General features: G+C 38.7%; 1 protein-coding gene across 2 annotated transcripts; it reads left to right on the top strand.

The window, feature by feature from the left end:
- The first annotated feature begins 203 nt into the window (after window positions 1-203).
- Window positions 204-27,301, top strand: KNG1 (kininogen 1). 2 transcript variants are annotated; one of them, XM_082626132.1, is made up of 11 exons: window positions 210-547; window positions 2,775-2,885; window positions 3,721-3,805; window positions 6,786-6,958; window positions 8,080-8,187; window positions 17,245-17,329; window positions 18,206-18,378; window positions 23,313-23,420; window positions 23,539-23,625; window positions 24,992-25,069; window positions 27,050-27,301. In XM_082626132.1, exons 1-11 carry the CDS (start codon window positions 356-358, stop codon window positions 27,080-27,082), a joined length of 1,233 nt encoding a protein of 410 aa, XP_082482258.1. In that variant the 5' UTR covers window positions 210-355; the 3' UTR covers window positions 27,083-27,301. The 2 variants fall into 2 exon arrangements, with proteins under 2 accessions (XP_082482257.1, XP_082482258.1); XM_082626131.1 differs by lacking the exon at window positions 27,050-27,301 and having other exon boundaries at window positions 204-547; window positions 24,992-26,978.
- Window positions 27,302-27,623: the final 322 nt, after the last annotated feature.

The raw sequence follows: 27,623 nt of genomic DNA, 5'->3' as shown, positions 1-27,623 counted from the left end.
AGTTGGTATTTTTTTCTCTTCCTTTATTAGAGTCTGCTCTGATTTGCTAGACAAAGTTGTGCAATCACCAGGAAATGTGCTCTGTGCTCCCACATGCTCCCCAAATGCAAACAAGCAGGTCAACAACCCCAGTGTTGTAATGTTTCAGCCTGAAATCTGCTTGGATTACCCAGCAGGGCCATTTGTCCTTTTGGAATAAGCAAATAGTGCGTGGCAGCAGGAATTAGCCAGGCCCCCAGAGCACAAAGGCAGCAGCGAGAGGAGAGCCGGAGGAGATAGAGGCTGAAGAGAGTTAAAATCAGCATCTTAATTGGCTCCCAATTCTTGGTGAAACTCCCAGAGGGAGACTTAAATCATGAAATTAATCACCATCCTGTTTCTTTGCTGCAGGCTGCTACCAACTTTAACCCAGGAGTCCTCGCAAGAAATCGACTGCAACGACCAGGATGTATTTCAAGCTGTGGACACTGCTCTGAAGAAATATAACAGTGGGAACAAAAGTGGCAACCAATTTGTATTGTACCGCGTAAATGAGGTCATCAGGACGGTGAGTGAGCTGTGTTTAACCTTGAGGTCACTGGGGATTTGTGCTGTCACTTGGAGCCCAGGCCTCACGCGTGTGCACACACACACACGCACCCCAATCACCAAAGAACTGATAATCAAAGGGAAGCTTACAGCTCTTAGAAAAGACCAACACCATTCTCTGGCCTGAGGGTGAAGGGAAAGGTATGACTAGTCCTGGGTGATCAGAGCAGCATATCCTAGGGTGAAATGAAACAAAGGTAGATGGAGAAATTTTAAAGGGACTGTGCAGAGTGGGAGAATCCAGGAACTCGGTCAGGCTGCAGCAGGAGGATTTACTGGGTGACCAGTCCTAGACAAAAATATGAAGACCTCCAGACCTCAGGTGGGAAGCGGGTTCTTAAAGGGGTACGTCTAACAAGTATGATATGATCTCACTTATGTGTGGAGTCTAAAAGTTCAAACTCACAGACACAGAAAGTAGAATGGCGATTGCCAGGGACTGGGAGGTGGGGGAAATGGGGAGATGCTGGTCAAAGGGTGCAAACTTTCAGTTATAAGATGAATAGGTCCTGGGGATCTAATATAGAGTGTGGTGACTATAGCTAATAATACTTTATTGTACACTTGAAATTTGTTGAAAGCCTAGATCTTAAGTATTCTCACCACAAAAATATAAGTATGTGAGGTGATGGGTGTATTAATTAGCTTGTTTGTGGTATCATTGCACAATATACATGTGTATCAATTCATCAGATTGTACACTTTAAATATATACAGTTTTTATTTGTCAATTATACCTCAATTAAGCTAGGGGAAAGGGAAGGTTTGTCTAAGAGGAGTCAGAAATGAGATTAACTTGGTTCAACTGGATTGGACAAAATACCTACCATGAAGTCCATATGGCTGAATGCATCAAGGTAACAGCCATGTTCTACTTGACTTTTAGCACTTTTTAAAAATCACTGATCGATGCACTCAGGGTGGAGACAAACCCTGACAGGGTATGTGACTTCAAGAATTACAAATCTTTCAATAGTTTGTTTAAGTGAATTTCACTATAAAACATTGTGTTTCTGTGATAGTTAAGCAATTGATTACTTTGGTGGAAAAAAAAACCCAGGTATTTGATATGATAAGGAAAAAGGAAAAAGCCCAGTAGATATGTTTTTGTTTATTTGTTTTCTGAAAGTCTGGCCTTTCAGTTTCACAAACTTGTGCAGTCCTATGAGTCCTAGTGTTCTCTAGTATGGTTGTAGTCTTTATTGGCAGACATCCATGGTAAATGTGGTTTTTTATTCTAAAATGTCCATAGAATCACTCTTTATCTCTACCTTGCTGTGTGGGGACTGCCTGTACCATGACCACTTAGGTTTTATTAAAATCTGAGACCTGGACGGAACCTTGGAGTCTATCTTGTCTGATTCCATCATCTCCCAAATGCAAACACTGTGGAGAGAGCACTGCCTGGCGAGTCAGGAGACCTGCCATCCGAAGCTGGCTCTGCCTTTCCAAGGTGGGGAGGCTGCCTAAGGCATACGCCATCTACCTGGGGCCTCCTTTCTCTCACCTGCAAACTGAGAAGATGGACAACATCCCCTCTGAGGTCCCTTGCTGTTCTGACACACCAGGACGTTGCATCTGAAGGCTCATCTAAGTCAGCACCTTTATACTTTACAAGTTTAATTTATTATTTCATGTCATGCTATACTAAATAGAAAACAAAACAATGCCAATAAAAATACTAAAATTACCCATAATTATTCCTCCCATCCAGATAACTGTTAGTTTTTTTTTAATGAAGAAAAGGCTTCTGGTTTGTTTTCTAACTGTAAAAATAATATATGTTTGTTCAAAAAAATAGACAATTCAGGAATGTTTGTTGAAAGAAGAAAGTGAAAGAGAACTGTACTCCCACCACTGAAAGACACACATTTTAACAGCTTTGCTGCATAATTTTCCAGACTTAAAAAAATTTTTTTATGTATATTTACATATAAATTGGTTTCTACAAAAATGGGCTAAAACTATGGATCTATTTTATAATTTAAATATATATATATTTGTAAATAGTATATTATGAACATTCCTCCAAGTAAATATTTATAAACTTTCAATATTTTTAATAAATGTTTTTGCCTTAATTGAATCAAATCAAGATCAAATATAACTGCCCCAGATCCCACTCAAATGATCTGCTGTTGGGTCAGTTAGATGAACCGTACGTATCTTTGTTTGCTGTTTTTCAGGATGATCCTGATACGTTTTATTCCTTCAAGTACCAAATCAAGGAGGGCGACTGTCCTGTTCAAAGTGACAAAACCTGGCAGGATTGTGACTACGATGACTCTGCACAAGCTGTGAGTGTGTTGACAGTTTCCGAGCCTCCAGTTTTCTCGGCCAAGTTTACCAAGGGCTGTCTTAACCTAACGCCTACCCTGCCCTGGCACAGCACAGCTTCTTGCTGGGCCGTAATTGAGGGAGACTGTGATGGTACCTGTCAGTAAGCAAGCCATTCTCCTCCCAGTCCAGGGAGCCACCTCTTCAATGTCAAAACCCTGGCTTCCTGTATGCAGTTTGAACACTGAAATTGAAAGGTAAATCAAGAGGACAGTTTAGCAGGCTGGTTCTCAGGCACTGTGTGCATCTTGATGAAATAGAAATATCTCCGGGGCTCAAAACAAAGATTCGTACTCTAAAACCTCGCCATTTAAACTGCCTTTCCTCCAGTATTTCACGAATATCAGTGGCTTGTATAAAATAATGATTAGGTTGCAAAACATTCATTCTTGTGTCTCAAAACTCTGCTAGAAAAAAAAAATCTTGACAAGGTTGTTTGTGTGTGTGTGTGTGTGTGTGTGTGTGTGTGTGTGTGTGGTACGCGGGCCTCTCACTGCTGTGGCCTCTCCCGTTGTGGAGCACAGGCTCCAGACACGCAGGCTCCAGACGCGCAGGCTCAGCGGCCATGGCTCACGGGCCCAGCCGCTCCGCGGCATGTGGGAACCTCCCGGACCGGGGGACGAACCCGCGTCCCCTGCACCGGCAGGCGGACTCTCAACCACTGTGCCACCAGGGAAGCCCTTGACAAGGGTTTAAAAAGGAAAGCCGTATTTAGCAATAGTACTAGGTGGATTTCATCTGAAAGATTAAGATATATCTTTTTTTTAATCCTTTTTTTCCCCTTCTTATTCTTAGGCTACAGGGGAATGCACAGCGACGGTGGCGAAGAGGGGGAATATGAAGTTCTCCGTGGCTACCCAGACCTGCCAGATTACTCCAGGTAGCTGCTGTGCCTGATGGTGCTGCCCTGGGGAAAAATGAACCTCTTCTGTGTGGCACCAGACCCCTCTTTCCCGGAGGGCAGCAGTGGCGATACCACTTGCAGCCTTGTGGGGGCGCTGGAGGGGTGGAGCGGCAGAGTCCTGAGGTGGGGCCTCACGCCCCTCGGCGCTATCCTGATTCTCTCCCTCAAGAGCAGCATTGTATTAGGTGTGTGCAAAAGGATGAGGAGACACAGAACTGGCTTCAACTGTAGGCAGCGTCCTAGAGTGAGAGTAGCACAGGCTTTGAGGTCAGATCTGGCCTGGAAGCTTTCAAAGCTCTCACCTTCTTGGCTTTCCTTTTCCTTACCTATAAAAGGAGATCACAGTAATTCCCACTTTGCACAGTTGTTTAGAATGAAACTAGATGATACACCTGAAGATGTAATCATAATAATGTATTAATGATAATTAAGGGAAAGGTAATAATAGCTAACATTTATTGAGCCCTTATTACCAGCCACAGTTCTAATCACTTCATGTGTATTAACATATCTATTCCTTACAACACCTCTATGAGGCAAATGTTAATATCCCCAGTTCACAGATAAGGAAACAGGCCCACAGCAGTCAAATGTCTTGTCCAAGACCCCACAGCTAGCAGTTAGCAGAGTTGGTGGAATAGACCCTCCATAAACGATACTCCTTTAGAATCTAAGTATGGAGAAGCCTATCAACAGATGACTACTGTTAGCTCCTTCCCTCTTGTGGCAGAGGTGCCACATACAGAAGGATGGGCACGTCTATGTGAAGTCAGTCACAAAAGCCATCCTGGAACTGGCCTTCTGCAAGATAGCGTTTTTGTACATGAGCTCCAGAACAGCATCTTCAGCCATGCTATTGAACCCCACTGTAGTAGTGATCCTTCTATTCCAGCCTTAATCCTCTATATGGTACCCACAAAAACTACATCCCTTGAGTTTCCATTCCTGCAAGAAGTTGCATTCAAAGTAAAATAGTCCAAAACAGAAATCACAAGTAATTAAAATCTTTCGATAGGGGTAGCTTTTTATTATTTGGCTGAAGAACTCCACCTCGTAAGCACATTTTAACATTATCCAGAGCAGAGCACATTATGTACCATGAGAGAAAAAGCTCTTTGCCACACCTTCAGAAATTAGTGCTAGGTCCACAATCTCTTATCTGAAAACTTTTTGGCCAGATATGTTTCAGAATTCAAAATTTGAAACATTTTAATTTAAAAATCTCTCTGGCAATGTTGAGGCAGGGTGGAAAATCATTGTCACCCAGAAAAACTGAGTTTGCATCTTTCCCTGCTCATCTCACCCTCAAAGGCTGCTCCATCACTTCCCCTACACCAGTGGGAGCTGCCCTTGAGGTCAGGCAAACCAGCTTCTGGGCTTTTCTCCATCTCTCCCTTTCACCTCCTGTGTTCATCTTTTTTTGTTTTGTTTTCCCATCAGTAATTCTCTCATCTTTCCCATGTCATCCCCTCTAGTTTTTGTTTGTTTGTTTGTTTGTTTTTAACAGAAACCATCTTAGAAACAATTTTATTCAAAGGGTCTGTATATTTTTCTTGGAAAAAATGTAAATATTATTTCAACAGTATTTATTTATTTATTTCCCTCTAGTTTTTTAACTTTGCCCATTACCCTGATTCAACCTAACTTCTACAAGGAGAGGAGGGGGGAAAGCTATGAATATTCACAGAGTGTGTCATTTCCTGACACAAACTTATGGAGAGAATGCCGAGAAACAGTTGCAAGGGGGGTTGTGTTGAACTGCTGACTGGGGGATCTTACATCCTCGGGCTGTGAGAGCGCCAGGGCCAAGGGGCCCAGGACTCCTTCATTTCTTCCCCTTTTTGCCACATGTACTACTACTGACCAGGGAGTCAGGGCTGTGTGTCATGAACAGTGGTGATTTAACACAGACTCTCTCCTTTTTAAAATATTTTACATCATTTTATTAAAGCCCATTCGGTGTCTCCGCATTCTTACCGGGGACCATTCTGAATTCACCTCAGAGGGTCTAGGAATGCCCAGAAGTGGAGAAGGTTGTGAGTATGTGCATCTTCCAGGAGAGGGCGCCATAGCTTACATTAGGGTCATCAAAGGAGCCTGTGACCCAGGAAAATAGTTAGGAATCCCTGCCTACAGAGCACAGCCCAGACTCCACAGCAGAGGCCTCTCTTCAGACTGCTCACACTTCAAACCACCCCTCCCTGCCTCCTGCTATAAGCTCTGGTTAAGATGTGTGTACCACACGGTCCCTGCCTCATCCTTCTTCCTCAGGAGCCATCCCTCCATTCTCCTCAGGCCTCACACCCTGTTTTGAGAGGTTGACCTTGACTGCTCTTCACCCTTCTTAGATCATCCTGTTCTCCTCAGGAAAGGCTTCCCTGGGCTCACTCTGGGCTCCTGCCTTTCCAAGCTCTTGCTGAATTATACTGAAATCATCCATCTCCAGTTCGGTCTCTCCCCCTTGACTTTGCCCCACTCCTTCATGGCAGTGACCATTACTAATGAATTAATGCATCCACACAGCCATGCTCAACACAGGGCATGTTATAGCAGTTGCGAAATACATGTTTGTTGGATTGAATTGATACAAAATGTATTACACCCTGCTCCCAGCTTCAAGGAGCTTTGGTTAACACTGAAAAAGAAATAAAAATGCATCTGTAATGTTTTAATTCTTATGAGGATAAATTCATGTATCACTTCTGTAATTTAAAATGACTTTAAAATAAATTTAAAATAATTATGCACAATAGGATGCATATAAGATGTCCCTAAGTGAACGACAGGTCTTCCCTATCATTCAATCTTGTGTTCTCTTTTTCCAGTGCATACTAGGACTTACTGGAAAGTTTGCTTATCAGGGCCTTCCAAATTATCTGACTTATTTAGGGCAATGTATGTGAATGCAGGATTTGCTTGTTAACGCTGCCCTTTTGCTTGCTCTTTCTTTGTCAAGCCGAGGGCCCCGTGGTGACAGCCCAGTACGACTGCCTTGGCTGCCTGCACCCCATATCAACCGAAAGCCCCGACTTGGAACCTGTTCTGAGACACGCCATTGAACACTTTAACAACAACACCAATCACACCCACCTCTTTGATCTTAAAGAAGTAAAAAGGGCCCAAAGACAGGTTTGTTCTTTAATTTTTCCCATGTCATAGTATTGTTAAAATTTGTTAGATCTTTATGGTTTAGGGTTTCATTACCTAAAATAAACCTTTGGCCGAGGAAAACATATGATTCCACAGGTGGTGGTGAGGAACTCTTTCATGTTCTCATACGACTAGCTCAGGAGGCAAAGGCTTTCTCTTCAGGCACAATGATTTGGATACTGCAGTATATAAATGGGGAAAGGGAGCCTAATCAGACCACCTTCCTGGGAGATTTGTTTTTAATGAATGGGTGGTCAGCATTGCATGTCCTCCTAGAGATGGTGAAATGGAAAAGTCATTCTGGCCTTAGGGTTTTAAGAAGACTCTCTCATCACCTAACTATTATGAGGCAAATATGGCCTCCCAATATTAAATTGTACCTAAAAAAGTTGGCAAAGCTTGCTGGGTACCCTCTAAATTATGGTTTCTGTGTCAGCAGAGAAAAAAGCAAATACTTGTAAATCTGGTCTTTCCATTGCCTCAGTTCATGAAGACTTTACTGGCAGCTGACTGGGCCCCTTGGATTTCAGCCTCTAATTATGAGGGACCCACTTTGGTCAGTAGCATTTCCTGCTTTTAATTGACCTTCCGACTTGCCTTCATGCAAGATGCATGCTGTACTCAGTTCTGTCAATATCCAGCTATCAGGGTGGGACCCACCCCAGATAAAGCAGGAGAAATCTTATTGTCTGGCAGTCTGGGAACGTCAGGACCTACTGGTCAAGGCCACTCCAGCTCCAAAGTTTTCTTTATCCATCTAGAAAAGCATTATTAATATTTTACAAAATTCAACAGATCATTTTTTTCCTGTTGCCTGGCAGAGGAAATATTGCTAGGTCTTACTTAAGGAAATACAGTAAGTCCATCTATAAATTGCTTTTCATTTTCAGATGTGTAGCTGTGTGTGTGTGTGTGTTGTGCTGAAGGGTGTGAGAGTCATAATGTGCTCAATATTTATTCAGTAATGACTTTTGCCTAGTAATAATAATAGTGTGTATTTTTGAGCACTTATGAAATGTCAGGCAGTATTCTAAGCTCCTCCTGACACTGTGAATTATGTTTAAACTGCCCTTTAAATATTCAATCCAAAATCGTTTCAGGTGGTGGCTGGATGGAACTATGAAATTACTTACTCAATTGTGCAGACTAATTGTTCCAAGGAGAATTTTCTATTCTTAACTCCAGACTGCAAGTCCCTTTCAAATGGTGTAAGTAGGCTAAAATCTAATCATAAAGTTCTAAGCCTTTTGTGTCCAGTATTTACAGGTGTGGGAACTCTCAGCTGTGGAGGAAGACTAGGTCAGTAAAATTTTTGATGACATACGCAGCTCACATTCACTTTCTCTTGGAACTCGACAGTTCACGTCATTGGTCAAGCTGCTTACCCAGCTGGTCAGGGTCTGTACATCTGGCAATAAGCACTTACAGATATAACCAGGGGCTAGGACTCGCCTGAGACAAAATGATGCCACGGTCAAGTTTGTCTTTTCATGTCTTCACACTTTCCTGTCTCCTTTCCTCCCCATGTGCTCAATGTCCTTACAAGGCTCCCGAGCTCTACCCAGGATAATCCTTCACTTCCAACTTGTCTCTGCTTGTTCTTTCACCTTCCCTCCCCTACTTTTATTTTTAATAAGTACATCCTGCGTCTCTCTCCCTCAGTGGCCCTTTCCAGGATGATATCTTATTACCTGAACCAAAATTATGTTAAAAGAGAGCATCTCAAGGTGGCAGGAGTTAGTGCATGTTAAGATGATAAGGCATGATGACCTTCCCAGGGCTATTTGCATTTTAGCAGAAGGCTGTGCTTTAAGCAAGGGGTGGCTGCAAGTCCCTTCATCTAGTCCAGGGGTCTCCAACCCCTGGGCCGTGGACCGGTACCGGTTTGAGGCCTGTTAGGAACTGGGACACACAGCAGGAGGGGAGCTGCGGGCGAGTGAGCGAAGCTTCATCTGCCACTCCTCACAGCTCCCCACCGCTCCCCATGGCTCCCCACGGCTCCCCATCATTCCCCATCACTCCCCATGGCTCCCCACGGCTCCCCATTGCTCCTCACTACTCCCCACCGCTCCCCACGGCTCCCCATCACTCCCCATCACTCCCCATGGCTCCCCATTGCTCCTCACAGCTGCCCATGGCTCCCCTTGGCTCCCCACCGCTCCCCACCGCTCCCCATTGCTCCCCATTGCTCCCCATCGCTCACGTTACTGCCTGAACCATCTCCCCCACCCCACCACCCCCTACCATCTGTGGAAAAATTGTCTTCCACGAAATCGGTCCCTAGTGCCAGAAAGGTTGGGGACCACTGACCTAGTCATTCTACTTCTCAAAGTCCATTATATGGGAAGAAACTGAGAAATCCAGGCAGCAAGATGTTAATTTTGACTTTTTATTAGCAGGAAAATATTAAAAATAACATATTTTCAGCATATGGAATGACTAAGCAAATTACAGTATAGCCATACAGTAGAATATGTGCAGCCATTAAAATTATGTTTGCAGAAATTTTAGTGACCTAGTAAAATGGTTACAGTATGTTAAGTAAAAAACAAAAGAAGCACGGTACAAAATTACACATACGGATTTACTCAGGTACATAAAGTAGATGTAAATATAAAAAGTGATGAAAAACAAATATGCCAAAATATAAAATATGGTTAACTTTCAGTTGGAACTATAGCTGCTTTTTCTGCTTTTTTATATTTTTTGGAACTCTTCAATACTTCCCAATGTTTCTAATCAAGCATGTGTTTGTTTCATAAATGGGGGGAAAAAAGTAAAAAGGACACTATTAAGAGAGTGAAAAGACAATCCACAGAATGGGAGAAAATATATGCAAATCATATATCTGAAAAGGGCTTAATATGTTGAATATATAAAAAACTTCCACAGTGCAACAACAAAATTTTTAAATGGGCAAACAACTTAAATGGACATTTCTCTAAAAAAGTCATACGAATGGTCAAAAAGCACATGAAAAGTACTCAACATCATTAGCCATCAGGGGGAATGTAAATATAGACCACAAATGAGATGCTACTTCACACCTAGAGGATGGCTATAATTTTTTTTTTTTTTTGCGGTACGCGGGCCTCTCACTGCTGTGGCCTCTCCCGTTGCAGAGCACAGGCTCCGGACGCGCAGGCCCAGTGGCCATGGCTCACGGGCCCAGCCGCTCCGCGGCATGTGGGATCCTCCCGGACCGGGCCACGAACCCGTGTCCCCTGCATCGGCAGGCGGACTCTCAACCACTGTGCCACCAGGGAAGCCCGGCTATAATTTTTTAACATTGTAAAATGCCAAGTATTGGGGAGGATGTGGAAAAATTGGAACTTTTGTACATTGCTGATGGAAATGTAAAATCATGCAGCCATTGTGGAGAACTGTATGGCAGTTCCTCGAAAAGTTAAGTGTAGAATTACCATATGACCTAGCAATTATACTCCTAGATATATACCCCAAAGAATTTAAAACAGGAACTCAAAAAGATACTTATATGCCAATATTCATTACAGCATTATTCACAATAGCCAAAGGTGGAAAACAACCCAAAAGTTCATCGATAGAGGAATGCATAAACACAATGTGACATGTATATAACAATTCTTTAGCCATAGAAAGGAATGGAATTCTGATATATGCTACAACATGTATGAACCTTGAAAATGTTAAGTGAAATAAGCCAGACACAAAAGGACAACCAGTATATGATTTCACTTATAGGAACTATCCAACATACACAAATTCATAGAGACAAAAAGTAGGTTAGAGTTTACCAGGGGCTGGGAAGAGGGAGAACGGGGATTTTTTGCTTAATGCTTGCAGAATTTGTGTCTGGGGTGATGAAAACTATTGGAAATAGATAGTAGATGGATAGAGATGGTTGTACAGCACTGTGAATGTAATAAATGGCCCTGAATTATACACTTAAAAATGGTTATGATGGTTATATTATATATATTTTACCAGAAATTTTAAAAATAGTATAAGAGAAAGAGAGAGAGAGAGGAACCCTCTAAACACATAGGTTCTAGCCACTATTTAATTTTGTCAGGTTGAGTTGAGTCTGGCCTTTTAAGCATCTATTAACATCTTCTGTTTTTTATGCTTAGCCATTTGAGGTTATATAGGCCTAAATGTTATCTAGCTTTAATCTTGCTGCATCTGTTTATAAACCCCCAGTTTTCTCTTTGCAGCACAGAGAGTTGCAAAGGCTGGTTGGAGTCACAAAGCCAATCAGATTTAGTATAACTTTTCTGAGCCTTCACTTCCTCATTTGTAAAATCGTGAAGAATAATAGCACCTATATCACAGAGTTGTTACAGTAATTAAAGGACATGAAATATTTTGCCCACAATTGGTAAGATTTAAGGCCTTGCTATTCAAAGTGTGGTCCATGGACCAGCAGCATTAGCATCACCAGGGAGCTTCTTAGCAAAGTAGAATCTCAACTCCACCCATAGCTACTGAATCAGAATCTGCATATTAACAAGGTTCTCAGGTGATTCATCTGCACACTAAAGTTTGGAAAGCACTGATTTAAGGGTTTTCCTACGTAGTTCTCAGGGCATGTTGCACCTTAGAAGCACTAGCCTGGATTTAAAAAACACCTATTCCCAGATCACTCCCCCAGACATTCTGATTTTTTTTTTTAGTTGCAGCATCCAAAGTGTACATACTGAACATTTAAGTCTTTTTTTTTTTACATTTTTATTGGAGTATAATTGCTTTACAATGGTGTGTTAGTTTCTGCTTTATAACAAAGTGAATCAGTTATACATATATCCCCATATCTCTTCCCTCTTGCGGCTCCCTCCCTCCCACCTTCCCTATCGAACCCTTCTAGCTGGTCACAAAGCACCGAGCTGATCTCCCTGTGCTATGCGACTGCTTTCCACTAGCTATCTATTTTACGTTTGGTAGTGTATATATGTCCATGCCACTCTCTCACTTTGTCACAGCTTACCCTTCCCCCTCCCCATGTCCTCAAGTCCATTCTCTAGTAGGTCTGTGTCTTTATTCCTGTCTTACCCCTAGGTTCTTCATGACATTTTTTTTTTCTTAAATTCCATATATATGTGTCAGCATATGGTATTTGTCTTTCTCCTTCTGACTTACTTCACTCTGTATGACAGACTCTAGGTCCATCCACCTCATTACAAATAGCTCAATTTCATTTCTTTTTATGGCTGAGTAATATTCTATTGTATATCTGTGCCACATCTTCTTTATCCATTCATCCGATGATGGGCACTTAGGTTGTTTCCATCTCCTGGCTATTGTAAATAGAGCTGCAGTGAACATTTTGGTACATGACTCTTTTTGAATTATGGTTTTCTCAGGGTATATGCCCAGTTGTAAGATTGCTGGGTCATATGGTAGTTCTAGTTTTAGTTTTTTAAGGAACCTCCATACTGTTCTCCATAGTGGCTGTATCAATTTACATTCCCACCAACAGTGTATGAGGGTTCCCTTTTCTCCACACCCTCTCCAGCATTTATTGTTTGTAGATTTTTTGATGATGGCCATTCTGACTGGTGTGAGATGATATCGCATTGTAGTTTTGATTTGCATTTCTCTAATGATTAATGATGTTGAGCATTCTTTCGTTTGTTTGTTGGCAATCTGTATATCTTCTTTGGAGAAATGTCTGTTTAGGTCTTCTGCCCATTTTTGGATTGGGTTTTTTGGGGTTTTTTTGATATTGAGCTGCATGAGCTGCTTGTAAATTTTAGAGATTAATCCTTTGTCAGTTGCTTCATTTGCAAATATTTTCTCCCATTCTGAGGGTTGTTTTTTCATCTTGTTTATGGTTTCCTTTGCTGTGCAAAAGCTTTGAAGTTTCATTAGGTCCCATTTGTTTATTTTTGTTTTTATTTCCATTTCTCGAGGAGGTAGGTCAAAAAGAATCTTGCTGTGATGTATGTCATAGAGTGTTCTGCCTATGTTTTCCTCTAAGAGTTTGATAGTGTCTGGCCTTACATTTAGGTCTTTAATCCATTTTGAGTTTATATTTGTGTATGGTGTTAGGGAGTGTTCTAATTTCATTCTTTTACATGTAGCTGTCCAGTTTTCCCAGCACCATTTATTGAAGAGGCTGTCTTTTCTCCTTTGTGTATTCTTGCCTCCTTTATCAAAGATAAGGTGACCATATGTGTGTGGGTTTATCTCTGGGCTTTCTATCCTGTTCCATTTATCTATATTTCTATTTTTGTGCCAGTACCATACTAGACATTCTTATTTAATTGGTCTGGGGTGAGTCCCTGGAGTCAGATGATCTAAAAGTTTCTCAGGTAAACCAAATGTGCTAATAATACTGAGAACTTCTGAGCTATCTCCAGCATCCTTCTCCCCATCCAAAATTAAGGCACTATAAGTGTGGTATTCCCTGTATCTTTAAAGAACATGACTTTTTTTTTTAACATCTTTATTGGAGTACATTTCTTATATGTGTGTTCCTTTATTGGAACTATACATTTATAGAAAGCTTCAAGACAATGCAGAAACAAAGAAAAAATAATAATGTTGCACCACACACCCAAACACCCAAAGTTATCTGAACGTATTTCCCTCTTTTCTTTTTTGGTGGGGAATATGGGGAATTTTGAGTGATTTTTTTTTTTGTCTTTTTGTAGTTGTATTTATTTTACATGCTACATTTTTTTCACCTAAGAATTCTTCTATGTCATTAGAACTCTTGATAAACCTTAAAAATAACTTTTAATATCCTAGTGAAGATACCATAGATTATTTTTTTAAATTACTTTCCTATTTTTGGTCATTTGTTCAAAACCCACCAAGAAAATGGGTTGTTTCCATTTTTATTATAATTAATAACTCACCAAACATCTTTTAGAATAAAGCTATTTCTGTTTGGCATTTTTTTTTCTCAGAATAAAGTCGTGGCTTTACACAGAGTATAAAATTGTATGAAAACTCTTAAAACTCTTGATATATATATAGGTTAACTGCTAAATGCACCAATTTACATTCCATCAGCCATGTTTACCCTTGATAGAATTAAGTATTTTTTTAACTCAGCTAATTTCATAGACAAAAACATTTTTAGTTTTTATTTTCTCAATCAACAGCATAGTTAATATGCATTTATTTAAGCATTATATTTTCATACATTCATTAGAAATTTATGGGTTGAATTTATGAATTGTCTTCTATATCCTTTGCCCATTTCTTTTTGGGATAAATCTTAATGACTTAGAAATAGTATTTATATATTAAAGGTATCAGTGTTTTGTCATATTTTCTCATTTATTTACTTTTTAGTTTTCATTATGGTATTTCTGACTTACAAATAGTTTATGTTTATAGGTGACCAAATCTATCAATATTTTCCTTTTGAGTCTTTCTACAACTTGCTCAGCAGTCACTATATATGTTTTTTTTTCTAGTTTGTCTATGGTCAGTATTTTTAAATACAGCTTTTGAAACTATATGGAATTAATTTTGATGTATCTTGTGAGGTATCTAACTTGATTTTTTCAAGAGAATAACCAGATACCTTAACAGTCTTTTCTTCCACAAAATTTGCAACAAACTTTATCCCATAATAATTTCTTACAAAAAATCTGTTCTCTGTTTTTGTACCAACACTACCGTATTTTAACAGCCGTAGCTTCATAGTAAGTTTGAATACATGATTTATTATTCTAGTGTTTATATCTTTAAAACCAATCTTAGAAGAGGTGTGGAAGAAAAACTTACACTGTCACGTAGATTGGAATTGCATTACATTTCTAAATTAATTTGAGGAATTGGCATATGTACTATATTTAGTCTTTTTAATCAAGAACTTGTTATACATCTCTATGTAGTCAAGTTTTATTTTATATTTCTAAAGTTGTGTGATTTTCTTAAATATATTCAGAACAATGCTCACTAAAGTTATTACTAGGTTTTGTTTTGTTGTTTTTGGTTATTGTTATTAGGAATTAAATCCTTTTTTTTCTTTTCCTTTCATTCTCTTTTAAATAAGTTATTGTTATATATAAATGTATACATTTTGATTCACTTACCTTATATCCAGAAACTTTAGTGAACTCTCTGATTAACTCTAATGTCTTTTCATTGATTCTTTTGATTGTTCTAGATCTATAATAATACCTTAGGCAAATAATACTATCTCCTCTTTTCCAATGTTTATTTTTTTGTTTCATGTCTCAATGAATTGACCCAAATTTTCAGAGATATTTTTTGAAATAGTGGTGATCACACAAATTCATGTTTTATTCCTGATTTTATTGAGAAAGCCTCTAGAATTTTGTCGTTATGTATACTATTGCTGTGGGATCCCAGTAGATATTCTTCCTCATGTTAAGGAAACATCCTTACATTCCTCCTCTTTAAAGAGTTTTGTTTTGTTTTTAAATAAGGAATTGGTGTTGAATTTAGCAAATGCTTTAGAATATGTATTGAAATATCATATTTTTCTAATTTAATCTATGCTGTTTTGACAACTTTCCTAATAGTAATCTTTAGATTCCTAAACTAAACTCTACTTGTTTAGTATTAATTATTCTTTAAATATGCATTTGGGTTCTATTCCTAGTTTAGTTAAGAAGTCTACGTATACATTTATAAGTGAAAGTGGTGTAACAGTTTTCTGAGTGTGTGTTTGTGTGTGCATTCTATTTTTTAAGGTTTTGGTATCCAGAATATAATTTTATAGAATGATTGGGTAGTTTTTCTATATTCAGAAATGGTTTATATAGCATGTAAATACAGTGTATATTTCTTTAATTTTTAAAATTATTCATCTATAAAACATCTATGCTGTTTGGAGGTGAAAAATGGCATGTAAATTGAGAGTAGTAATAGCATTCTCCATTTCTTCTTTAGCCATTGGTCCATTCAAGTTATCTTCTTGTTCTTAAGTCAGTGTTGGTTATTTATAGTTTTCCAGAATAGTGTCTTTCTTTGAGATTTAAATTAGCATACACTTGTTCATAATATTCTCTTATATTTTTACATTTCTCTGTATACTTTGCTAGGTTTCCTTTCTTATGCATTTGATATTTTTTCCTTAACCCACGAATGATTATTTGGATTTATTTATTAATGCTAGTGCTTTCTGTTTTCTAATTCACCAGTTTTGCTTTTATTTTTATTGTTTCCTCCTTCTTGTTTTCCTTAAGGCTGTTTATTGCTCTTCTTGTTCTAACTTCTTGAGATAAACACTGAGGTTGGGGTTGTTTTGATGATTTTTGCCTCTCTTTTTAAATTGTGGAAGTGTATAAAGCCAGGAGTTAAATCTGAGTGCTGCCCTGGCAACATGTGGAATTCTCATTTTTCTCAGTTTGTTTTTTTATTATTTTCCTTATCAATGAAGATTTTAGTTAGGAAAGTGTGTTTATTTTTCCAAGTACTTTTTGTTTGTTTAAACTTATTAATTTTTAGGGAGGTTTTTTGTTTCATTGTGGTGCTAAGGTCAAAGAACATGGCCTGTATTGTTTTCAAGTTGCAAAATTTATTGAGACTTTCTTGTAACCTAGTATAAAAGCAATTAGAAATATTATTTGCATCATACTTATGAGAGTATCATTTTAAATTGTGTGTATCATATGAGAATACCATTTCAACAAATCTTTATTATGTTATTCAAGTCATTTATGACCTTATTTATCTTTTATACATTTTGCCTGTTGTATAATAGTTATATATTGGAGTTTCCCAGCACAATTATTTTTATCCATTTCTATTTATATATGTTTTCTGCTTTATGCATTTTGATTCCATGCTTTTAGATAAAAATAAAATTATCTTTCTTTTACCTTTATGAGTTGTTACCTTGAATTTTACTTTGTCCAGTATTAATAATACTCTAGCTCCTTTTTTGTTCATATTTGCTTCTTATGGCTTTGCTCATCCATTATATTTAATCTTTCTTTATCTTTTTTATTATATGCTATTATTCTTGAAGATATAGTACACTGATTTTGGTTTTAACCTAATCTGAAAGTCCTTGTCTTGCTAAAAGAAAATGTTACCCATTCACTTGTATGGCTATTATTTCTACATTAGATATTCTTGTCATCTTTTTTCATGTTTCTGTGTGTTTGTGTGTATGTATTTGTTGTTGGCGCTACTTTTTCATTGTTTCTTATTCTATCTTTTGAAAATAGACTATGTTTTGTTTTTTTCTATGTGATGATTTGCAAAGTCAACATCCTATTTTTAATTGTACTAGTCGTTTAAAGATTCTTAAAAACGTTTTTAATTTATGCTCTTATATGCTTTTTAAAAACCAGAATATCGGTGAATGTGCAGATAAAGCATACGTGGATATCCAGCTAAGAATTGCTTCCTTCTCGCAGAAATGTGACCTTTATCCAGGTACAGGATGATACATATTGGTGCTCACATTGGTCCCAGACAACTGGCTAAATCTTTCCATAGATATTGTGCTTTGGTTCCCATGATATGCCACAAAATCTACATGACCCACAGACCTTACTAGGAACACTGTGCCCCATCTCTGCCCTGCTGTGCTGCAACAGGTGAAGCTGAGATTGCTCAGCAAGTGGCAGAAGGGAATATGGTGACAGAAGGGAAAATGTATGTTTTCTGGGCAAAGCTAGCCTTCAGATATGTCAGCTGGTCTTTCTTGTATACAGGCTGTCCCTGCATCAGATACTGTGAATTGGGGAAGCTGTATCTCATTTTTAACTACTCAGAATAAAATCCTTTCAATTAAAGGTTTTTTTCCCTTGCATGTTTTAATGTGGGGAAAGGGCGATAGTGCAAGTTTAAGGTCAAGTCAGTATTTCTTATACCAAGAGTTGGCTTTTCTCATATTTGGGAGATAGTTGTATACATTGTACAATATAAAGCATTACGGAAGTTACCTGCTCACCAGAATCATAGGATTTAAAATTTTCCCACTAGAAAATCATTCCTTTACGTTAAGCATTGCTTTTTACAGTTTCCATTAAAAATGCAAAAACTTAAGAAAAATGCGGCCTATTGATTGTCACTAACTAATACCTTCTGATTGAAAGTTTCCCTAAACACACTTGGCTCTTAGGAGAGGAAGAGAGGAAAGACAGTAAGTTGGAGGTCTGACAGGCAACCTCCACCCACTCACTGCTGGGCCTTGGGCTGCCACGTGGCCCTCTATAAATGGATGCTGGATCACATGTGGGAAAGGTACAATACTGGGCTAGACAGCTCCATAAGTGCACAAGCTGATATAAAACCTGCCTCTTTCAGGGGAGGATTTTGTACAACCACCCACCAGGATTTGCACTGGCTGCCCCATATCTATACCTGTCAACAGCCCAGAGCTGGAGGAGCCTCTGAATCATTCCATCGCAAAGCTTAATGTAGAGAATAATGGAACCTTCTATTTCAAGATTGACACTGTGGAAAAAGCAACAGTGCAGGTCTGTAAATTATGCTACAAAAATAGTGATTATCTATTTCAAATTGCTTACTAATTTTGCCACTGATCTTGGCTCTGGATTGGGAAACAGTATACCTGGTGAATGGGATTTGGTAGACTTGAATTTCAGGTCCCAACCTCGCTGCATGCTTGGTGTGTGATCTTGGACAAGTCATTTAAAATATTGTCTCTTTTATCCGTAAAGGACTACAGTGAGGGTTAAAAAAGATAATGTATGTCAATCACTTTTCAAAATCTAAAGTGCTATATAAATATTAGCAATGATTATATATATAATTAATAAAATTCAGGGCTAGGAAAAGCAAGACTTATCCTCTGCCTTTCTAGACTCTTCTCTCATTATAACATCACTTAATGCCTTGTGCTCAGCCACATCAGCCAATCGTCCCCCAGGCTCTCTTCACACATTCATCTTCATGTCATTTGTTCCCTGCCTGGGGTGTCATTCTCTCCTACAACTGTACCCTCTGGGGGATTCATCTCTCCTGTCCATGCCTGTCAATAGAGGATAAGGAGTATCCTGGTCTGGAGGTCAGGAGAGTCAGCTCTGCCACAGCATCCACCACTTTCATCCCAGGTGATCCTGGGCAGTCATTCAGAATCACACAGCATCTGTAAAATGAGTGGCTGGATTAGAAGAGCCCAAATCCCTTCTAACTCCAATAGCCTATGACCGATGTATTCATGGACAATTCCTTTTATGGAACCTCAAAACGGGCTTCCCTAAATATAAGCTAAAAAAAGTAATCAAAGTAGAACCAAACTCCTATAGCAAACCAAGATGATTTTTATAATCTATCAATACGAAGAAAATCTCACTAAAAATAAGTTTATAATTCTGGCTAAGTAATTGAATTTCTAGAAATCTAAAATAGAAGGAGTCTTTAAATACAATGATATTCATTGCAGCTCTAACTACAAAAGCAAGAAAAGTAAACTATAAAAATGATCAGTAATATAGACATGATCAGATAATGTCTGGTATATTTATACAATGGAATATTAAGCAGCAATTTTAAATCATTTTTGTGAGGAGTTCTTGATGTGGAAAATGCTTATGTTATAATATGCAGTGAAAAAACAGGCCATACACAGGGAACTATATTCAATATCCTGTGATAAAGCATAATGCAAAAGAATATGAGAAAGAATGTATATATATGTATAACTGAATCATTTTGCTGTACAGCAGAAATTAACACAACATTGTAAATCAGCTATACTTCAGTAAAAAAAAAAAAAGAGGCCATAAAATTGAATAAACATTCTGTACTCAGTTGTGTTGTTTTAAAAAGTTTAGGGACTTCCCTGGTGGTCCAGTGGTTAATACTCCGAGCTTCCACTGCAGATGGCACGGGTTCAATCCCTGGTCAGGGAACTAAGATCCTGCATGCCACACTGTGCAGCCTAAAAAAAAAAAAAATAAAAACCAAAAATTAAACAGTACAGGAAACAATACTGAAAAGAAACAAATACCTCGGATTATTCATAGTGGTAGCTTTTAGGTAATGGCTCAATGGGCTGTTTATTTTCATCTTTCTTGTTTCCTGTAGTAGTTTTATAACTGGGGGGAAAAAAGGACCTAAACAAACTGTATTAAAATAAAACTGACACTTGATCTCTCTCCTACTCAGGCACTTATTCCTGTCCCGGTCGCTAACTCCTCTCCCTGATTTCACTGACACGTGACCCACATTAAGCTTACTTGAAGGAGTTACCAATCCGTACTACTCCTGTCTTTGTCAGCTTTTCTTCTCACTCTATATTTCTGCTTTTCTGTGAAATTCCTTTATTCCTAAGGATGCAGGAACAGTCTTGTATTCCACCATATATTGCATGTCAGAGAGTTACTGTCAGGAGAGAACCATTCATTCTCAAGCGTGAACTACTAGCCTTGGTAGTCACCGTTCTTTCTGTGAATTAGTCAACACACTAGAATGGGTGTGTGTTTGTTTACGCTAAGGGTGCAAGGGGAACCACAATAGATTATGCTACGAATTGAAAGGGAATGACATCCCTTCACTTGCCAAATTAATCTGGAATATTGTGAGAATTTCAAATTTACTTTTAAGAGGCGACTCTTTATTGATTTTTGCATGTAAAGGGAGCAATTTGGTTACTCAAGGCAGCCTTAGTGGAAGCAGCCAATTTATTATTATTGGAAATCAACTTACCATAATGAATTTGCAATAGCCAATCTCCAAATGACCAATTTGCCAAATTGATAGATTTGTTTTACAATTTTAGTCTTGCCTTGGCTTCTCATGTTTAGTTCTATTTGGGTGGATGTCCATTCCAGGTTGGTTTCATATTTCAGATACCAAACATTTCTTAAATCCTTCGTTTGCACATGTGAATGGTTGCGATTTCTGTTATATACCGTTCATTTTGCTGTGTCCCTACTGCCTCTGTCCCCGCTGCTGTCAATGTCCCTCCCTGCCTCTGCACAGATGAGCACACTTCAAGGATCTGTGTGTGCACATTAGGATTTTTCCTTTGACAAAGTCCTAGAAATGTCAAGGAATATGTGGATGTCTAAGACTTATCACCAAGTGATTTGCAATTATGCCAATTTACATTCACACCACCTGGGTGGAAGACACTGGTTGATGGTCTTGATCTGAATTATATTCCTACCATCAGTGATTGAAGCTGCTTGTTTCCCACACCTGGCCGACACCAGGTGTCATCACTGTTTCTCATCTTTGCCAACGCGCAAGGTTAAAAATGATGTTGCATTGTTTTTTAACATACGTGTCCTTGGTTATTAATGAAGGTAAACTTTTTTCAGGATTAATGACAATTTTAACTTCTCCAAAAGATCTGGTCATGTCCTTTGTCCAGTTTTTTAGTGTTGGGCTTTCTATGACCAACACTAAATATTGGTCACATTGACCCTACATCATATTCTTCCCAGTTTACCCTTTTTACTTTACTTATGGTGACTTTTGAGAATCAGTTTTCATTTTTGTCTAGTCAAATTTAGACATTTTTCCCTTCCTCCTGGTTCCTTCCTCTGCTTTTCACCTACAAAAAGCCTTCATTATCCTGAGAACTGATGAATGTTTTTTATATCTTTCTAGCTTATTTCTTTAATTTAAATGTTTTAATGCATTTGGAACTTACATTGCTACATAGTGTTCTCTGCCTTAAAAACAAAACTTGGGCAGGATGGGCTTAAACAGGGAAGACTTCTGATAAGAATGGCACCTGATAAGAATGGCAATATGGATGCAATCTTGAGGCCCTCGAACAGAAGATGTTATTAGGTCTACTTTATTCCTCCCCTCTGGACCCGGAATAGTGTTGAGCCAACAGCTGCAGTTTGTGTCATATATTGTCAGATTTCTTAGGTGACATCACATTGATCAATTGTAATGTCAAACAAAATGGATTAAAGTATACTCTGAAATAAGCAACAAAATTCATGATCACCTAAGTACAGACTCTAAAACACTTTTCAAACCTTCCTGCCCAACTTATACATATCTGGAGTTTTAAAAGTTAACTATTAAATTTGTCCTAAAAATTTAACTGTGCTTACCTAGCAAAATGATGCCAGAAAGTGTAGAGGAGGAGTTTAGTTCTTCCTGTGACTCTTTGCTCTCCTCATCCTCCTCCCACCATAATTTCTCCATGCTTTTAAAAAACATAAAGAGATCGGAAAGACTGTTATGATTTGCTTTTACAAAAATGGGATTATACTATCACCCTATAACTTTATTTTTTCAATAATGGTCAACCCTCCAGGCCAACAGATATATGTGATATATTCTTTTTGATAACTACTTAATATTAAACACACACACACACACATTTAAATCCTAGAATGAAATACTGAATAACTTAGCCTGAAAATTGAGCCACATCAACTAACTTTTTTTTTGTGGGGGGGGTTGTGTTGGGTCTCCGTTGCGGTGCGTGGGCTTCTCATTGTGGTGGCTTCTCTTGTTGAAGAGCACGGGCTGTAGGCACGTGGGCTTCAGTAGTTGTGGCACATGGGCTTAGTTGCTCCACTGCATGTGGGAATCTTCCCAGATCAGGGATCGAACTCATGTCCCCTGCCCTGGCAGGCAGATTCTTAACCACTGCGCCACCAGGGAAGTCCCTAACTTTAAAATTTATATATATAATTTTAAAATATTTTATAAAGTGTGTTTTTCAAGTATATAAAGGCTGTAAGGCTTTAAAAAAACTGTGCTTGGGATTTTGTTGAAGTCAGTGTATTAAACACACACACACACACACACACACACACAATGATTTTTACTTTTTAAATAAATAAACTGTGCCTCTTCTAGACCAAAAAAAAAAGGAAAAAATTGGGCCACAAATGTTAACAGAAGACAGCATTGTATAATGATTTAAAATATTGCTAGAGTGCTAGAGGTTAAAATAATTTCTTAATATTAAAAAACTCAGAGAAGCGAGCTAGAAATCCAAATAATTTTCCTATTCACATAATTTAATACACATAATTTCTATAGTGATACTAACTCAGTATTTCTCTGATTCAAGACTTGGCAGGACAATAAGTTTGTGTTTAAAGGAAATGTTTAAGTTTTACTTCCTACTCTTCTTAGGGTCTATATATTATGACCTGAGGCTTAGAATTACTAGTGAATTTTGCAGCTGCTAAACAATAAAACTCAGAAAAATATAAAAATAAAAATTATAGCCTGGTTTTCTTTTCCCATTTAGAAAAGGAAATGAGCCCAACCAATAGCCAAATATTTTAACATGCATACAAACAAAGTTTTGTTGTCAAATATTTGTGCTTTTTGAGCGTAGCTCTCATTTGATCAATGTATAATTAAAATTTCAATATTCTCCCCTAAAAGCCCTTATGGTAAAATATATGATTTATTACACAGTGTTAATTAAGCTCCTATTTTGTACTAATTCATTTTCCAGGTGGTAGCTGGAAAAAAATACTCTATTGTGTTCACGGCCAGGGAAACCACATGTTCTAAGGAAAGTAATGAAGAGTTGACCAAAAGTTGTGAGATCAATAAACATAGTGTGAGTAGTAACGCAAACATCTTACTTATTCCCTGGAAACCTATATGATGTTTTGTGCTTGTTTATGTATCTCATGAATAACACTGTTCTCTCTTTTGGCTTCTGTTTTCATGGATAGCTAATTCTAAAATGTAAAGCTGATGTTTACGTGGTACCTTGGGAGAAAAAAATTGACCCTACTGTCAACTGTCAATCACTTGGACAGGTATGATTCTAATTACAGTTGGTTTGGGTTAGTTATGCTCATTCTGAAAAAGCATATTTTGGGGTTGAAAATGAACCACTATTTAAGTGAATTGGGAGACTATCTTTTTAAAATGGGGAGAACTCTCACATTTCTGTGCTGATCTCTTTTTTTTTATGACTAGAAAGGAGAGCAGCAGTCCTCTTAATCACTTCTCAGACACTGTCAGTGCCCCATGGGTCCACAGGCTCTCTTAGTGAAGCACATCCAAGGAGCTTGGGAGAAACGCAGGTCTCATACTCCACTCCACATTTCCTGAGTCAAAAGCTGCATTTTAACACAGTCACCAAGGGAGTCATACCCATATTCAAGTTTGAGAAGCATTAGTTTGCATCATTTTTTTAATTCTTAAAAGAACCCTGGGAGGTAAGTAATACTTCCCGCCCTGTCAAGGTTGAGACACTAAAAATTACGAAGATGCTAAAGTCCTAAAGTGAATAATAACTTTCTCAAGTGGTTCCTCCCTCCCAGGCACTGTACTGAGGACCTGACACATATGTTCCTCCTGACAACTGTATGAGGCAGGTGCTTTTATCATTCCTATTTTACATATGAGGAAAGTGAAGCTAGTGGTGCTCGGACTCAAATCTAGGTCAAATCAGAGCCCACTCTGTTCACCATGATGCTGGTAACTAGTAGGGTCTGGCTTGTTTGACTTCAAAGACCATGCTCTTTGCATCACCAAAACAGTGCCTCCGACCGCCACGTCCTTATAGGTAGTGAAAGTGTAGGTAGAAACAATCCACAAATCCGTATCTTCAATGCAAGTTGCCTCCGCTCCCTTTGTTCTCATTTAGGTTTTTGCCATGTGTAGGTATGTATATACTCTAATACAAACATTATACAAAGGCTGTGTTTCAAGCTTATGAACATATGTATTCTACTGTGTTTCAATTCAACAGAGTGATTGTGGTATATGCTGCCTATGTATTCCATTCTTTTTGGATAAAAGCAGTAGTTGTGCTAATAGAAAGAGCATCAACTAATAAGTAATGTGCCATGGCTTTACAGAATGATGGGCTGAGAAAGTACCCTAGAGATTATATAGTTAACCATCCAGTTTTTCCAGATAAATAAAAAATTCTCTAGTTTAGAGTATTAGTAAGAAAAATAATCAATATCTACAAATTATAAAATCAATCCAAAAAGGAAAAAATGTTATTCATTTTCATCCTTTTTGGATTATTATTATAATATAGTACTTAAAATCTGGCAAAGACATGACCCACTGTAAACTGAGATAACATTGCCAGGTCCCTGTCCCTTCTTTCTTCTTTGATAGTGTGGTTTTCACAGTAATGCATTCATCTTAATATCTCCTGTTTAGGTCTCACTGATGAAAAGGCCTCCAGGTTTTTCACCTTTCCGATCAGTACAAGTGGAGAAAACTGAAGAAGGAACAATCGTAAGTCCACCCCACACTTTCCTGGCACCTGTACAAGATGAAGAGCGGGATTCAGGAAAAGAACAAGGACCCACTCATGGGCATGGCTGGGGTCATGGAAAGCAAATAAAACATGGCCTTAGCCGTGGCCATAAACATGAGCATGACCAAGGCCATGGACACCAAAGGGGTCATGATCTTGGCCGTGGGCACCAAAGGGGTCATGGTCTTGGCCATGGGCACCAAAGGGGTCATGGACATCAAAGGGGACATGGCCTAGCCCATGGACATAAGCATGGTCATGGCCACAAAAAACATAAAAATAAAGGAAAAAACAATGGAAAGCAAAATGGTTGGAGAACAGAGTATTTGGAAAATTTTTATGAAGACAATACTACCTCTTCTTCACAGATACAAAAGAAGACAGAAGGGCCAACACCCCTCCCTTCCCTAGCCCAGCCAGGTGTAGCCAATACCTTTCCTGACTTTCAGGACTCAGATCTCCTTGCAACTGTGATGCCTAATACACTACCACCTCCCACAGAGAGTGATGATGATGGGATCCCTGACATCCAGATAGAGCCAAATAGCCTTGCATTTAAATTGATTCCAGATTTTCCAGAAACAACTTCCCCCAAATGTCCTGGACGCCCCTGGAAGCCAGTTAATAGAGTGAATCCAACTGTAGAACTGAAAGAATTTCATGATTTCAGTCTCTCTGATGCTCTTTATTAATTTATGCAGCCACGGGTATTTCTTTAACATCTCATCATCCCCTCTCCCCATTGTCTAAATATCCTGATATAATACAACTAAGACCATGAACGTTCAGAACAGCCTAGAGAGAAATGGTGAGACTCCTAATGGGGACACCACCAATCTCTATGGACGACATAAAGCTGTGCACAGAATTCAAACTCCTTTCTCAGTCTTCCTCACAAGTTTTCTCAACTAGCACAGAAAATGGACAAACTAATGTGACTTGTGGCCTACTGCAATTTGCTTTTCTGATAACGAATGTGTACCTTAAAACGTACGTCATCAATTTTCATACAAAGATTCTTGACATTTTGAATAAACTGTGACATCTGTGCCCTGACCACATGTGAAAATAAGGGAAGTCAAGAGACCGAATGCTGAACTTCTTAATGGGGAAAAAATAATAATAAAATCCTCCAGAGGTCAAAGAGGGACAAGAGAGAAAGACAGACTGGCCAAAGGCAGGAGAGAGAAAGTAAATTAATTGACTTTCTGTTTCCAAAATGGGCTAGTTATATTAAACAGTTACTCCCACTTGACAAAGCTATTCTGATAATTCTCCTTCTGGGTGAGAGTGTTTCTTATAAGTCAGTAATTTCTGTTTACTCATTAACTGTGCTTTGCAACAGCGCTTTCAAATAGGAGTTTTCTGTTTGTTTATATGTTGCCAGGGCTAGATTGAGTAATCCTTAGTGTTTAGTAGCTCTGAGTTTAATGATAAGGATGGAAAGCAGAAAAAGTAATACAAAGGCAGGTCTGCTTAAGGAAATCTTTTTTTAAGGATTGATAAGGGAATATCACGAGATGTGACGTAAATTTTGTTTACTATACTTACAGGAATTTTATGAGAAAGTCCTCTCTAGCCTCACTTTATAATTGCATTATTTTTTTTGCTACAACATTGAAGTGTATGGAATTTGCAAAAGAGAATAATATGATTATCTTTAATTGCCTGATAATGTGAAGGAGGCATATATTTTATAACCCTTGCTGTGCTTTTGCCTAGGGAAACAGATAGGGCTTTATACAGCTACACTTACTTGTGGATGCATGTGTCACTGCTCCTTCAATCTATTGGATGCATTTGAGCCTCTGAGTTTTTATTTCATTTCAAATATTATCTGTACTTGCAAATAAAGAACCTATGATGTCAGGAAAAAGTCTCATCTTGTCAACTGGTGGCTTCACTTTTCTCTTTTTGCATGATAACATCAGATTAATGGAGTTTTACTATACTTACAGAGGCACATAAAGTCTTGCGAGTACAAGGGCTGACCTCAAGAGACAGGAGCAGAGCCAGCATCTGAGAGTGAGGTCAATCGACCGGTGGGCAGAATCTCCACACCTGGCACAGTTGCCCCGACAACCTCTGTCAGCAGCCCTGCGTGGAAGGACAAGAAGATGGGATAGAATTTAAATAGAGAAGAATGCCATTTTATCCCTCTGTGTCTGGGTGAAATAAAGTTCCGACTTGATGTTCCCCCTCCTAGTTAATTCACAGTCGTCTCCTTTCAGTCACAACCAACCTGCAGCAAAGTCGAGCTGATCAGGGAGTGGGCACTAGGGCTCTGCCCTGGGAGCTCACAGCCCAGCCCCAAAACATTCTTGCTCACCGAGAAAGGATCCCTTTGGTGGGGCTTCCCCACCACAGAGACCTCGTCATGGGTGCCCAATCAAGGGTTAGTGGGTTATGTTTCTACCACCAGTCTAAGGACTCTCTTTTTCCCTTCTTCCTCCTCCTCCTGATTCCCAGACCAAAGCTGAGAGAAATTCGTCTTGTTTTATTATTATTTGTTATGATCCAGGTAATTACCAA

This window comes from Mesoplodon mirus (genome assembly GCF_964341445.2).
Source record: "Mesoplodon mirus genome assembly, chromosome: 6".
Taxonomy (NCBI): domain Eukaryota; kingdom Metazoa; phylum Chordata; class Mammalia; order Artiodactyla; family Ziphiidae; genus Mesoplodon; species Mesoplodon mirus.
Note: the sequence above shows the minus strand (reverse complement) of the source record. Positions and strands in the feature narration are given on the sequence as shown.

Coding starts and splice junctions, on each gene's coding strand:
- KNG1 (XM_082626131.1), top strand. CDS start 356: ATGAAATTAATCACCATCCTGTTTCTTTGCTGCAGGCTGCTACCAACT. Junction 23,421..23,538: donor GTGAGATCAATAAACATAGT/GTGAGTAGTAAC, acceptor TTTCATGGATAG/CTAATTCTAAAATGTAAAGC. Junction 23,626..24,991: donor ACTGTCAATCACTTGGACAG/GTATGATTCTAA, acceptor TCTCCTGTTTAG/GTCTCACTGATGAAAAGGCC.